The sequence below is a fragment of the Cataglyphis hispanica genome, chromosome 9 (assembly GCF_021464435.1).
Source record: "Cataglyphis hispanica isolate Lineage 1 chromosome 9, ULB_Chis1_1.0, whole genome shotgun sequence".
In the NCBI taxonomy this organism is placed as follows: domain Eukaryota; kingdom Metazoa; phylum Arthropoda; class Insecta; order Hymenoptera; family Formicidae; genus Cataglyphis; species Cataglyphis hispanica.
In genome coordinates, this window is record NC_065962.1 from 6,393,185 (window position 1) to 6,409,585 (window position 16,401).

The 16,401-nt window shown below is 37.2% G+C and overlaps 1 protein-coding gene across 4 annotated transcripts in view; it reads right to left on the reverse strand.

The window, feature by feature from the left end:
- Nucleotides 1-16,401, reverse strand: part of LOC126851955 (zinc finger protein 62 homolog) — a 70,971-nt gene that overhangs the window by 5,877 nt on the left and 48,693 nt on the right. For all 4 annotated transcript variants that reach the window (XM_050596326.1, XM_050596324.1, XM_050596325.1 and 1 more), the window contains one exon: nucleotides 818-1,009. In XM_050596326.1, the coding sequence (XP_050452283.1) occupies nucleotides 818-1,009 (192 nt within the window). The remainder of the gene's footprint in view (nucleotides 1-817; nucleotides 1,010-16,401) is intronic.

A 16,401-nucleotide genomic window follows, 5' to 3' on the forward strand; every position in this document is an offset into this window, starting at 1 on the left:
AATAATCCACGAAGATTGATTCTTTCACTGTCCGCGTCCACGTAATTACGTATGCGTAACGGCGCGCGACGCCGAGTACTTGCGTCCTCGCAATTAATTTTCCGCTTCTTCGAAGACATCGATCATACATTCGCGAGCCGTGAGCCGCGCGCGATTAATGGCACAGGAATGCGTCCCCCTCCCCCCCCGGAGGCGAGGACCTCGATTAAAATTAATGTCAATAATATCGGCAGTCCGAGAAGTCAGCCCCCTTACGAGATGGAGCCGTGGATCGTGCGCGAGCTGAATTATTAAAAGGCCACTCACATCGAAACGCGTGTCATCTTAACTCCGGCATCCGTTCCAGTGATAGATAAAAGATTCAAGTATCGAGCAGCATTCGTATAACAGATGTAATAAACGTTGCATATGCGAATCCACGCGAATCCTTTCGACGAGGGGGGGGGGCGATGAGATTATTTACGCGTGGAAATTTTTCTCATGAAATTAATAGCATGCAAAATTTATGTGAAATTAAAAAATTTCATAATTTTCAGACTTGAGACTAGCTTATTCTTATGAGAAACGTATAGTTTCATTTTTAAGGCTGGTTAAATTTGTACTCTTTTTTTATATATACATTCAAAATGTATTTTGAAATGACAAATAGAGAGAAAACAATAATCAATCTAACGTAATTTAAATATTAAGCTGTAATATAATTTAAATAATTTAAATACTAAAACTGATATTAAATATTAAAATTATTAAAATAATAAATATTAAAAACATTAAACTGTAATGTAATGAATAAATTATAATACCGCACTCTGCTTACCTGCGTAATTGCGTCTTTGTTTTCGCAGCATAAGAGCAATTAGGACATGAATATTGTTTCTCGATGTTGTCATGGACCAGTCTTCGGTGGTTTTTCAATTCAGATTCAGTACGAAGAATCGTGGGGCATCCCGGAAGTCCGCACTTGTACTTCTTACCAGCGTGTCTCAGTATGTGCTGTCGAAGAGCGTGTCTAGATAAAAAGAAACATGAGAATTATTCAAAGATATTTCATTTTCTAAATTACGTAGCTTTCAAATACGTAGGCGATGCTTCCAAATGCATGGCTTTATTAAAAACTTTTACATCTTATATTACAAGCAACAGATGTAAATGAAAAGAAAAAAAATATACATATGATTATCAAGAAAATAAACATAGTCGGCAAAATTAAATGTCCTCATTCTGCAAGTAGAGAATTAGATTTTTTAATTTTTTATAAATATAAATAAAAATTTAATGTACAATTATAAATAAAAAAATCGATAATTTTTCTTAAACATATTGGGTATATTTTTAATGACAGATATAAATTAAGGACTGAGAATTTAATTATAATTCCAATTTTAATTCATCAATTAATAGAAATATCCGATTGTAGCATTTATATAGCAAGAACTTGAAGGAAAAATGTTTATACATATTTTATTTCATAGAACAATCGCGACTCCTTTGATTATTTCATCTGATTTATTTTTTACTGCATTTTATCTTCTGTAAAAAAAAAATATATATATATACTAGAATGTAGCAAATGTTTTGCTAATGAATCTTGCGGCGCATCCTGAAAATGCGTCGACGGTTTCGCGCGATTTTTGAAATATCCGCGACCGCTATCGGCCAGCACGGTTGCGAATAATGATTCCGCGGTGGCGAGAGAGCCCTTCGGCGCTTTCGTTAAATTCAACCTGTAATAAGACAGCACAATGGTCTCGCGTATGCTTGGTACGCGTGTGACCATCGGCCCGTTTACACGCCCGGCCCGTACGATCCGATCGCAGCTGTTGCATCTTATATGAACTCGCCGCTGGTGGAGAGAGTGTAACACACAGGCACCGCACTTGAAATAGTTTCTGTCAGGGGGGAGGGTTGACGATCTATACGAACGGTTAGTGAACTTGTGCCGTGTTGCGTTAAGTGAGTCAACAAGACGTATCGAGGCCGGGTATCTAGTCCTGCTTCTTCGCGCCGCGCGAAGAATTTTCCATCCTTTAAGCGCAAGTGAAATACGCGCGAGTGCAATACGGGCTCTGCTGCTTTATAATTAGATGGAAAGAAACATTCCGTTCTCCGCATCGTTTCCGAAGCAATTTGAATTAGCAGAAGCCAAGCCGAGAAGAAACTCGTAAACGCGATAAACACGTGGCGGCACTTTTAATTAACAGCCGACACTCGCGATCGCAAGCGACGATAAATGTGCATCAATCTGTTTGACCGCTTCACAACGCCTCTCATGTGATGCGTGTGTCATTAATGCAAATTGTTGCAACGAGGAAAAGAGGAAATAAATTAATTTTTTTATATTAAATAAAAAAGCGTTTCATATACATCTGACAAGATCAACAAAATAATTTTATCGTTTTAATATACGAAGGCGGTTTGGAAGTGTCGGCCCTCTATGATATTATATTAATATATTATATTATATTAATATATTAATATGTCGTAGATCCTTCGTGAATATTTTTTTAGAAAAAGTTTAAGCTTTTCATAAAAAGCTGGCTTATAAAAATTCAATTTATATATTTGTTATCTAATTTTTAAAAATGTGCAACGCGTATATGCACACTTACATGTATATAATAATTAAGAAAAATATTTCTTGAAAAACTGCACTGTGACATTTATACGGATTCCTTATTTTACAAAGGATCGAACAAAAAAAGAGAGAACGATCGGCAACGTTGCTGAAATCTAATTCGAGCTGCTTTCGTTGATGTTATCGAAATCGTTGCGAATTTCCTTATCGTATATATCTTTAGTAATCCTGTCCGCGGTACATATTTCCGTCGACGAGTCTCGAATCGAGACACGACCGGAAGAAAGCATTCGCGGCAGTAAGACGAAGGACAGGGATTTTTCGAGATGTTAGCTCCACGATATCGGGGCTTATCCCCCCGATATCGGAGCTTTCTGAGAGAATGAGAAAGACGAGGCGAGTAGTTGAAGGAAAAGAAAAAAAGAGATAAAGTTCCTTAAGATTCGAGCCGCCTTATAGATAACACCGAGACTGCCTATCCGATTGACTCTATGCAAATATATACAATATAATGTCGAATTTTATAATTGGAATATATATATATATATATATATATATATATATATATATATATATATATGCTTTCGCGCGCGCACGAGCCTGGGGACATGGATTTGCACCTGCCAGCCAGGTAGTCGCTGCGTGTCTGGATTCGCGGTGGATACCTGCGGAGCCCCTGTATGGAAACAGGTACGCTCTCGCGTGCTTACGCGCGTTTTGCTTGCGTGCGGAACGGTGAATTGAGAGGCGCAGAGGTGAGAGCTGGATAAAGATAAGAAGTCGGAGAAGTGTGATCTTACTTCGTCATATCGGATTTCGGGGGCTTCCCCGGCGATTGGCTAATCCATGGCAAGGTACCGTGGCTTCTGTTCGTCGTGACGCGTTTCACCGTCTTTCGCCTTTATCTTTTTTCACAAATGTTTTCATAGGAAATACACGAATTTTAATAAGCGCGTACAATGTATCGTGGCAAAACTTTTTCATGTAAATTTGTGACGAAGGTACAACAGAACATGATTGAGAAACAATGGAAAATTTTTTAGCAGACCAAAAATTTAAAAAAGTTACATAAAATGAATCTGAAAAAAAAAGTATCTTTTAGGCATTTAAATTTTGTTGACGAGATTGATCTGTGTCTGAGATATTTATATTAATTATATTAATGTAACTGCTTTTTTAATGTTATATAAAAATGATCTGCATATTCAAGCCACTTTTTACAACAAAAAAATATCTTATAAAGAAAATACATGATAAATATGATAAATAAAATATATGATAAATATGATAAATAAAATATATAACGATTGTCAAAGAAATATTATATAAATAAAATTTTTTTGACAAATCTCATTCTCCATTTTTGTCGCTGTAATTTTAAATATACTTTACAACCAAGAGCAATATAAAAACTAAATTAAATGTTTATATAGATAAATAAATTTGCGGTAAAAGTGTGAGTGTATAAAATCTCACACTTTTCGTTGCCCAATGAAGATTCCTTAAAATACGCTCTGCGGAAATGTTAAACCCTTGCTCAACGCTAAGCTGTTTGGCACCATAATGTTTGAGAGTTTATGTCCGATGGATTAAGCGTTTTTTCGGCTCCTTTGATTATACGGATATTTTGATTGTATCTTTTATTTTTTTATATATATGAACTCAGCATATCTCTGGACCCTACGCATTTTATTGTGTGTGTGTGTGTGTGTGTGTATGCTGACTATATTTATAATATTGCGATTGACAGGAAATTAAAATCTCGAAAAAATTAGAATCTATAAATATTAAAAATTGCAAGAATTTATTTTAAATTGAAATATAAGATATATCTGAATGACAACGATAATTTCTTATGAATATAAATTTAATGTAAAATAATAAATAGAAAGTCAATAACTTTTCTTGCACACAACGGATACATTTTTAATGACAGATATAAGTTAGGAACTGAGAGTTTAATTATAATTCCAAATCATCAATTAGTAGACATATCCGATATCGTAGCACTTATACGGCAAGAAGTTGAAGCGAGAATGTTGATTTTATTTCGTGTGAGTATCGCGAGACTCACGAGGAAGAAGCATAATTTATTTAGGCGTGGAAACGATTGTTTCTCTTCTATGTTCACGGCACGTTGCTTACATCACGGAAATGATAAAATCCTCGTTATAATAAAATCAAAGAAATTATATATACTCGTGGACTGTTCCTTCGAAAGAAATTAATGACAAGTATGATTGTATCAAAGTTGCTATAGTGGTGGTCGCGGTTCAAGATTCGCTTCATGAACGTCGTAATTGCGCTGAATTATGACAGTTGAAGTATCCGAAGACAAGACTTCTCCGGGGCGGATTGAAGACGGCGATAAAAGTGACAGTAACGCGATATACATGTAAAGTCGTATTTTCTCACATGGCGTTGTGACGCCTCGAGAGATATTTCTGTCGTAATAACGCACTTTCGCAAAGGAGAACGCAAAGTACATGAAATCTTACTTGGCATGTAGTGCCGAGAGAACGACAATTTCTATACATTATCAATTCCCTCGAATAAGCCCAGCTTATAATCACCTGGTGATGTGAAAGATAATTAATCTATCGATATAAAAGAATACTCTTTGAAATTTAATTGGCGAAAACGTCATTGACTAAAGCAATGACATAAGATTTCACCAAAGATCGTACAGTGAATATTTCAAATATAATATATATGTAATAATTTCGATAAATTGAGTTATAATCGCAAGAGTAAATCGTGCGAGATAAATTGACGTAACTAAAATTGAGACATAATTCGCGTATGCGCGATGAGAAAGTCGATGACAGGTGGACATGTAAACAAACAATTTTTTCACACTCTAGTCGATGATGTGCGACGCTTCGATAAATAAAAACTGTCAAAAATGTTGTATGTTTTGCTTTCTATCACGCTTGCTTTTATCATTTTAGTTTTTTATCACGGCGTATCGAGTTTCGTGGAAGTCGCTCGAGCCTGCCTATCCAGGAATTAGAGATATCGCGAGTTGGATGCGAGAAGACGATGAAGAGATAATCCGTGGATGCGAATGAGACGCGAGATATTGCCCGAGGCGACCAATCCCATAAAAGCCGATCTTTCTATTCGATCGCGAAAATTCAGCGACTATTGACCATGACTCCACGCGGATTATTTAGGTCGAGATCCGACCTAAATAATCCGCGCCGATCCGTGGCGAATGTCATCGATAAACCGTGAAATGTGTCAGACGAATCGAAATCAATCTTTCAAGCGACGATGTTTCTATCGAATTATGAAAATAAAATGATAATAATTTTTTCGCTTCGAGGATTTCGTGCGGATTAAATATTTAATGTACATTAATATATAAATTAAGGATGTATGTATATATCCTTACTTATTAATAAATAGAATATTTTTTTTTCCAAATATTTGGAAAGAAATATACCTGCAATTTTCTATAGACGCTACTTTAATATAAAACGTCGTGTTAAAAACTCATACGATTTATGTGCGACGATGTATTATTGCTATTTATAATTTTTCAAATATACGAGGATGGCAAGTTAATTTTTTTCTTAATTACGTTTAAAATTAATAGCCCAAAAATTAATTAGGTTTACGTTAAAAGTTACTTAAACAAAAATTAATTCAGTTAAAGTTAAATTAAAAAATTTATTATTACCTCATTAAAAGTTAATTCTTTATCCAACAGCAAATCGACACATTCAACAAACTTGTTGTATGACAAATGAAATATTCATTACGAAATTTGTAAACATTACAATCAATCATTTTCCCACAATTTTAATATTAATAAATTATTTTAATTTATATAAAAAATAATAAATTGACGTTAATGCATTTAAAAATGACTAGTTTAAGTTAAAAATTAATACGTTTAAAATGAACTTATAAATTAAGTAACAGTTATTAACTTTTCAATTTTTAACTTAACTTTTAACTATTAAACTAGTTATCCAATTCCGTAAATATAATATTAATACAAAAATCCTCGCGCAGCCAAAAAAAAATAATTAATAATCTGCAAGACGCGTCAATCTCTCGCGAGAGAGCTCAGATCAACCGAAAAGCATATCGTGACCGCCATCCATATCGATCGCTCGGTACACCCGGCGCTTGAATTATGACATTGAGAAATCTCGCGAAGCTCAGGCGAGCGCATGAGACCCCGCTGGAATTCTGATAGAACAGTATTAATATCGGCGCCGGTCGGAAGCGACGAGACACTTTGATGCGAGAGCGAGAGACTAGAAGTAAAGAGGGAGGAAAAAAAAAAAAGGAGAAGGAGCGAGAGACGGCAACGGAGGGTCTGTCTCTCGGTTCGCGTTTTTCGGTGGAATGTCGCAGGCGTGACAAGAGGTCGTTAAGGGGAGCTTCAGTTGCCCGATTGGGCAAGCGGATGCGGTCACCGAGGATGATTTAACGCGCGACGTCATCTCGTGAAATACGTACCGAACGTCGGTCGTCGCTCGGCGGCCGGCGATCTCTTAGATCCGAGCGCTATTTAAAAATCTAATTCACGTGTCGCCGCGTGATTGCCGTTATAGCCACGTCAATAAACGTTCGCCGCGCGCGATGACGCGACGAGAGAGAAACGTTTCTCCGCGGAGGGAGAAACTCGTCTTGCGGGGGACAGCCGCGATTTCCGGGCGGCCTCGCGGATCACCGCCTCTCCTCCAGTGTCACGCAATCCCTTCGGACGAGATCGAGCGCGTTGCGTTGCTGCCATTAAACGCTTTGACGAATTTATAGCGTCACGCGCCAATTTTTAAGGCTTTTTATTCCATGCGGATCTCTACTTACAATAAAAAGCACGAAGGGCGAGAAGCTAAAATTTCACTTTATCTCATGCGCTCGTTGATTGGACACTTGTAGTCCCACGTGGAGAACCGATACAAACGTGATTGTCTTTATATCGTTGTCAAATTCAAGCTAGCTTTGGCCGATTTAAGGAACAAACGTATTAGTCAATATTCGAATAGAGATTATTTAATTTGATAAAATAAAAACATTATTTTCAAACAATAAAATGAGGTTCTAATAAACAATATTTTTGTTATTATATTTATTTTTTGGTAATAAATAAAGCTTAAATTTTTGAACGCAATATTAAAATGCCAAAATCATGTGATCACTATAATGTCACATAAACATCATTATCTATTAGATATATTGCATTTTAACTTGCGGGATATTAGTCTCGTTAATTGACACTGTATTATTTTATCAAATTGATATATTTATCTTATCTATTAAAATCTGACTTTTCAAGAAATCGAAACATTATTACAAGAAATGTAATAAAATCTTCCTAATTGCGTATGTTGTGTAATTAATTTTTCGCATATCAAATTAGCTTGAACCAATCTAATATACATATACATTTACAGGAATGCACCGAAACTATGTAAGCAACTATGTTGGAATAAAAAAAATTGAGTAATTTATTTAAGGTTTCGAATAAACGATGATATTTTATAATTTTTGCTCCATCTATATGTTAGTATCTGTACACATATATCTAATTCAACTTTATGACAACTTCATATAAGACGATTAAGATCCTCGCTCGCTGATATCCATATTTATGCTACTAATAATAAAGCAAATGTTAAAAAGAATTAAAAAGAATAAAATCTTCTTATTTAATTCAGAGTATATTGAAGAATTTATAAATAAATATTTAAAAAAATTTCTCTTATCTCTTAGCAATTAAAAATAGGATCTTGAAAGTTTAAATTACAAAAAAATTTTAATATGTGTAATAATAATTTCGTTATTTATTTTTAAGCGTTAATTAATTGAAAAGTACTTTGACGTATCCAGTGATTATCTGATCACGCGCGCGCGCGCACGTTGTCTCTTGCTATGCACACACACACACAAATATACTTATATGTGGAGAAAAAGATATTGAAAACAACGTAAACGGAGAGGGGAAAAAACGGCAAAAGTTTATAATATTGAAGCGAAAATTCATGTGAAATTAATATCAGGTAGTCTAACATAATTATATAGTAGCTCGGCTAGAAAGATTGGCTCAATCGGGATTGCTCGTCGGTTTATAGTGATCGCGGGCATATATATAGCGCGAGGAGAGTCAGACAGGATATAGTGACGTATTGGTTAATACAGCTCTTCTCTCCGATCGCTCTCTGGGATGGGAATGGCAAGAGAAGCCACGGGTCCTGAAGCGACCGTGTACTATGCGAGAGGAGAGATGAGGATGGGAGCGAGCGAGCACGGGCATTAATTAAAAAGGTTGCGCATTAAAATGATTTGTTTTAATTGGCTGAACGCGCTGAGGTATTTATGGCCTCGCGGTCCTTCGCTCGATCTGTCGGTCTGCGGCCTCTGCTACAACGAACGACCCCGCGTCTTCTTCTTCTTCTTCTTCTCCTCCTCCTCCTCCTCCTCCTCCTCCTCCCCGTTCTCTTCTTCTTCCACCGGCCCCCTTTTCCCTCACCCGGCCCCTCTCTCCCTCCCTTTTCGTCCCTCTACGTCTTCCCGGCCTTTAAGTCCGCGCTCTAGTCCCCTCCGCCCCTGACCTCTTCGATTATCTCGAAATCGGACGATCGTTCATCCGGACCGACGCGAGAGCTAAAAGGTGATTCTCTTCTGGCGCGCGGAGAACCGAGGGCGATTCATAAATATCCGGCCGCGACAAGTGGATCTTTATTACTGCGAATGATTTATGCATGACTTCGCCGTATTGTTCGACTTCGACTCGTGTGTCACTGACATATCCTCGCGCTTAGAACCGTGCCGTGTCATCGTTTTATACCTTGCTTTTCGCCTTGTCCGCATAATTTTGGACAAAACACGAATGACGAGGTATTAATGGAGGATCTTGCAAATAGATCACAAAATTAAATAAATCAAGTCCTTGCAACTGTGTATTCTCGAGGATACATTTTCTTATAATCCTTGTATTTTTATATTATAAAAAGCTTTTGCTATTTTCCCTTTTATAAATCGGCTCATTATACGGTTCTAATGTAATTAATTATTGTAATTTTTTCGTTGATGATAAAGTGTAAAAAATGAAACTTATGTCTTTACTGTCAGTGGAAAAATAAAAATTATATACAGTAGACTTCGATATAAATATAAAAAGATCCCTTTTTTTTCTTTTAAAAAATTATCCTAAAAATTTACTTATATTCTATAATTGTGTCAGAGGTAAAAGAGTATTCTACAAATAAATATATAAAAAAATAGTAAAAATAAAAGTGAGTATCATCATTACACGGAGAATTTAAATTAATGATAGAACTGTTAATATCCATTACCGAGAAAACCGTAAGAATACAATAAAAACATAACATGTAAGAAAAAAAATGAGATAAAAGTCAAGCGTGTACTGGCAATTGCGCTTTGCCGCGCAATGTATTATAATCTCTCTCTATTTTCCGTAACGATAAAGTCAGAGGGGGCAAAAAAGAGCATCGATGGAATCTAATGAGCAAGGAGGTAGATCCCGATGGCTCCACATCGAGCTCGTACTTCGCCATGATCAAGATCAAGCTCTCGACGAGAAGAAAGATACGACAGGGGGCAGTGGGGGGGGGGGAAGGGACGAGAAAGGGAAGAAAAGAGCCGGAGATATCGGCGATGGAGAGAGACAAATGCAGGTGCAACCTGCACCGGTGCAGGACGGACGTACGAGCGCGGACGAAGGTGGGATTGAGTTATGACAGCGTTTGCTCCAGGGGGCCGGCTCTGGACCCGGCCAAGCGGATATTCTTCTTATTCTTTATTTCTTCGTCTGCGGCCCCGCCGTAGGAACCGTCGGCCATGCATCACCTTCGGTTCACTCCGGTCCGGCCTCCTCTTCGGCATCGTTGCACGACCACACCGCCATCACGGTCCATCACGATCCCACCTCAGCCATCGTCCTGGCTGGAATCGTCGATTCCACCCACCTCAGCAGGTCGAGAGTCAGCTCGGCCAGCTTCAAGTATTTACGTTTCGCATCGTTCGCGTCCCGCTCTCCCCTCCCCCTCCCCCTTCTTTCCTTGCATCTTTTCTTTCTTTCTTTTTCTTATCCTCTTTGTCGTTCTTTATAGTCGAATGCAATGATCTACACGATTCTCTACGTTAATTGCATCTCAAGTGATGCTGTGTGGGGGCCTTGATCTTTGACAGTTATCTCTTTTGAAATTAAGTGATAATACTGTGATAATGTTTTAAGATCTAATCGAACAAAAATTTCTAGAGAGTGCCAAAAATATATGAAATTTTCTCAAAAAATGTATGTACGTTTATTGAAAAAAAAAAAGTATAAAAAGATATTTTTTATACACGTTCTTTTTGTTTATAAGAAGTTAGAAATATCGATCACATAGCTTTATGCCATAATTGTCATATAATATAAATCATTTTTGAAAATATAAAAAAAATGTAGGATTTATATTCTATCTATTTTTAAATACACCAAATCTTTTCAATTCTCTGTTGCTTTATTTTCAAATTTGACTTTTCTAAAATTTAAAAAATATTTATATTTGTGTTAATGATACTTGTCTCATTTGCAATTAGATTGCGACGATTTATTCGAGTAGATTTATTCAAATTATTTAAAAAATTGTGTGCCAATATCGATTTTGCTTTCAATTAATTTTTTTATCGAGACTTATCAAGCGCGCATTGATTTCACTTTCGCTGCCATCGCGCCGCAAAACCGGTTTGATCAATGATTCACAGACAGTTATTGTATAATAATTTTACGTAAAAGTAAAACTAAAAAACATAGATTGATCGGTCGATTATCGATTTCTAGAATTTATAAAAACAAAGAGCTAAATCACACAAGCGATTAAATATATCGCTAAATCGTTTTATAAAGAAATAAAATTGAAATATATATGTAAAATATTATTTTAGAAAATAATTTTAATTATTTATCGTAATCATTTCTATTTAGATATTATATTATATAACTATAATAAATTATAGATATTATAATTTATTATTATAAATATATTATATTACTATAATAAATTCACATAAGAAGAAAAGAAAAAAGAAAAAAATATTATTCTATAAAATAATTAAGTATTATACAATTTAATTGTATGAAAAGAGATTATAATATCATAATTCTAACTGAACTGATAAACTAACTGAATTCTTATTATTTCACGAGAATATGCTTGCCGTGCAATTACAATCGCAGCTAATTGCAAAAATTCATGCCTTAGAGAATACGATATCCTCTAATCGAGGACGAAATCGCAAATCACGATAAGTTGTGCGATAAGTCGTCCATGTGCGCGCATGTTACTCCCACCGAAAGTAGGTTTCATTAGCGCACACGTGACCGCGCGTCGGAATAACTCGGAATTAACGCGAGTCTCCCAATCAAAGACGGCCCCGCCGGAACAAACAAAACGGAACTTCGTTCTCGGCGATCCCTCGGGATAGCGGTTGGTTAGCGAGGAGCCGGCATTGGCGGCGCTGATGCTGAAAGTCGAGGGCAAGAGCAGCGTCTCTCCAGTCTCGCCGCGTCAGGAAGATTAGGGGGGTTCGCGCGGGCGACGTGTAGCGGGGATGGAGACAAACGGGGAGGGGGGGGGAATGGGGAGAAGCAAAACGGAAGGGTGGTTAACGCTTCGCAGTCGGGGCTCAGAATAAACAACAATATTATAACGCGAGCTTAATTGCGCCAGAGGGCTCGGTAACGGGCGCATAAATCGGAGTAGTGAGCGCGCGCCCGCGCACGAGCACCCTCGCCAAACTACCCTCATTCCTGTCTCTCTCGTTCTCCTTTGATTCTTCTCTCTCTCTCTCTCTCTCTCTCTCTCTCTCTCTCTCCGTCTCTCTATCTGTTGCCGTAACCGTCCGCACCCCGCGTTCCCGTGTTCCGGGGACACGTAGCAGTCCTCCACGAGCCGCCTTCGGACTAGGATTCATTTACAATAAACATGTCCCCCGCTAATTTCGTTGGCGGAAAAGGAGGTATCTCCGGAAGAGAGGAGCGTCTTAAGTACGATATACGCTGACATTTTTCGCCGTCTTGTTTCGAGAAGATAATCGTCTTCATAAGAATCCTGACTGAATTCCAATCCAGTTCACGATTTCCAAAACTATCGATGATGGTTATTAATATATATTCAATTATCGTGCACTTATTTATACACTCGCGATTAATTTTCATCCTTCTATTTGGCGATTCAAAAAATATGATAACATAATTGTCTTAATTATTCAGCAGTGACAAGGATAAGAAAAGCCTGTATCGACAGTTGACAAATTAATTAAAATTTGAGATTCGTTGCTAAATTTGTGATGATTTTAAGAATATTAAACGTAATCTCAAAGCAATGCAGGAAAAAAAATTTATATGATAATTTTGATATACATATAATAGTATATAATTGCAAATAACAATAAGAATCTAAATTATCTTAATATATTGCATAATAATAAAAATATCTTTTATCAAAAAAAAATAAAGATATAAAAAAAAATATTAATAGATTTTATCTAATAATAATAATAAAATTATACACAAAAAAATGCAAAATTTTGCTGCAGCAAAAAACCTTGTTATCGCAAATTAGAACAGAATTTTATCGCATATATTGATAATGTATATTAAATTTTGTTGTCTTTTTTCTTGCATTTTATTTATGTAATATATCGTATGTTGGTCCTTACAAACTTGTGGCATCCTTATGAGAGACCTTCTAATAGCAAGCCGCGTTTTGTAGCCATTCCCGCGTGCACTCCACAAGTGCGGATTCCGACGACGAAATGTCGCAGTGGTAGCCGAAAAATTTGGACGCGCGAGGAAAGCCGGCGCTTGTGGCTTGGCGGCGTTTCAGCCAACCGTGGGTAAATGTACGAGAAGAGGAGGCTGAAGAGGAGAAGATGAAAAAGGAAAAAAAAAGAGTAGGGAACACATGGAGGGTTAAAATAATATAGAGTGCACGCGCGCGTCTAAAAAAAGGCTCGAATTATCGTTTTTGAAACTGAGCGTGTAGTTGTTTGTTCCTCAACATTTGTAAATCTAATTTAATTAAGCGTAATACAATAACAAAATGTCCAAGTTGTAATTTTTTTATGAACATTTACAAAGAGATAATTATGTATATATATTTAAAAAAATATTTAAAAAAGAAAAAAAGAAAATTTGGCATGTATAAGAAAAAATTATCAAAATTAAAAATAATATTAAGCTAATAATAAAATAATAGGTGATGAAATATCAACAGTTTATCGTAACGATAAATGCGGCATGTGTCACTCATTATTACCTACATCACCCGATACAAGCTCCTCAATTAACATCGCTGAACGCCGAAAGCGGTAGAAAAAGGCAAGCCTGAATTTACGTGTGTCGCCTGCTATTTTATCCCACTATCCCGAAATATTTTCGATTGCGCACTCTTTTTACGATTCCCAGGAGCCTCCGTAGCCATTGTGCCCAATGGATAATCCAGCGACGGAAAGAAAGATAAAGAGCCGGGTACAGCGATGCAGTCAGAGGGTCGGGAAGGAAGAGAGGCGAGTAGAGAAAAAGAAAGGGGGAAAGAGAGAGAGAGAGGGCGACGGGTGATGCGGGGTATCGCACCAGCCGGACCAGAGGAGAAGAGCCACGTTAGAAGAGAGTGAACGGAGAAACATGAGAGAGAGAGAGAGAATAAAAAGGGAATGAGAGGTGGCGGGGCGCATGCGGGGACGGGGGGTGGAGGGAGAGGAGATAAAGGGGGGGGGGGCAGAAGGGTGAGGGTTAGGATAGTTAGCGGCCGGCGGGCTATATGTACGCGTCCTCGACCGCAGGCCTGTTTTATTTTATGAATCGCAATATTTCACGCGACAACTGTACTCGCGGGGCGAGCCACCACTAAACTGTCTGCATATACGGGGACCGCGTGCTTACCGCGTGCTACACCATACGTAGGACGCATCACCACCCCCTACTGCAGCACCACCATCGCATCGCATCGCATCGGGCGACCACCACGGGGCCGCCGTCGTCGTCGTTGCCACCGCGTGAGCGGTGCATGCATGTGTGTGCGTACATACTACTCATACGATATAAAAGTCTGAAAAAACGTCTAAACAATGGCTGAGAAATTAGGATATAATTTTTAAAATTTTTGACGTTTAAATTTATATATGTATGCCCTCTTTTCTCTCTCATAATCAAACATCTCAAGTCTTCTCATGTAACATATAAATTTTGCGATATCTTTTTATAGATAATTCATAAAATTTATATTCTGTATAAGAACTTGAATATAAGAGATAGAGAGAGAGAAAGAAAGACAGAATTGAAAATTAAATGTCGACAATAACAGTTTGTTGTCAAAACATTTATATAACATACACACAAATATTATTTTGTTTATTTTGTTAAACTCGGATTATACTTCAAATCGATATAATTTTGATCTAAAGTCAATACTCTGGATAGTGCTGCGAGTGTGCGATCCACTATGTGCGAGAGAGAAATGTTTCGCCGATGCATCTAAATGCAACGAATACGACGCAACATTGTTTTATTGTTTTAGCACGGAAAGAGGGTAAAAATCTTGAATTTGTTTTTCTTCCTTTTTCCACGCGCGAATCCTCAAATAAATCTTTCCTCGCTGAACGGTCTTGCCTGAACGATTCTCTGGGCATGTCAAAATACGAGATAATGCATAAAAAACGAAATCATATGTTAATGATGTTCGACGAAAAGCAAAATCAAAAACTAGCATGAGTCTATCACAGATGGACGTCACTTTAAAATATAGCTAAATCAATTAAAGCAGAGGAAATAAATCCATACGTCATAATTAATATAAAAATTAATTTTCAAATATAAAAATTAAAATAAAATAAATTCAAACACAAAATGCATATCGAATGCTGAATAAATGTAAAATATTATATCAAAAAATATACATAGATTTCTAGATTTTTTTGCATCGCAACGACTTGATGAAAGCTTATTATTTTTTTACAATATTGATACAATATTATTAAATGACTTAAAAAAAAAACATTTTTTTAAGCTAAAAATTTTTATTTAGATAGTTAATAATATTGTATTAATATTGTAAAAAAATTAAAAACTTTTATCAAGTCGTCGCGCTGCAAAAAAATCTGAAAAAACGTACTCATTTTTCGAGATATTCCTCCGGATATTCCTCCTCAAGAAAAGATTGTCTTTTATTGCCTAAAAGATAATTAATAGATGAGAAAAAGCGTAAAACACTTTATATATATATTATGGATTCGTAATTTGAGATTTCCAATCGACGAAAATCATTGCACCTTGCCATCATATTTTTCCACGGAATCCTTTCATCCGACAGGATATCAACTCGGTGAGAAGCTTATTCCGATCTCACCCAGCATGCCTCTATGCGTTGTTTACCTGACCAGATACGGAAGAGGTGGACGCGCCATTACTGCTATAGAAGATAAAAGATACGCGCGCGCCAGACCGCGGTCCATACATATATATATATATATATATATAAATACCTGTGGGGATCTCTCGCGTATACGCATCGTGGAGTCCGTAGAGGAAGAGAGGGTTGCCGGAGGTTGCATAGGGCCGAGTGAGCGAACGAAGGGGGAAGGGAGGAGGCGCGGGGGTGAAGGAAGAGGAGCGAGACGTATGGTCAGTAGCTCGCGTATGTAACATACTATCTTGAATATGCGCATACATCGCGAGGCGGCCGCAGTATTCTGAGAATCGGTTAGGCGATCGAGTGCGCGGGAGCTGCCCGTCTCACCGCGTAATTACCTTCCTTCTTTCCCCTCCCCCCCCGCACCCCTTTCTTTCTGAATTCCCCTCC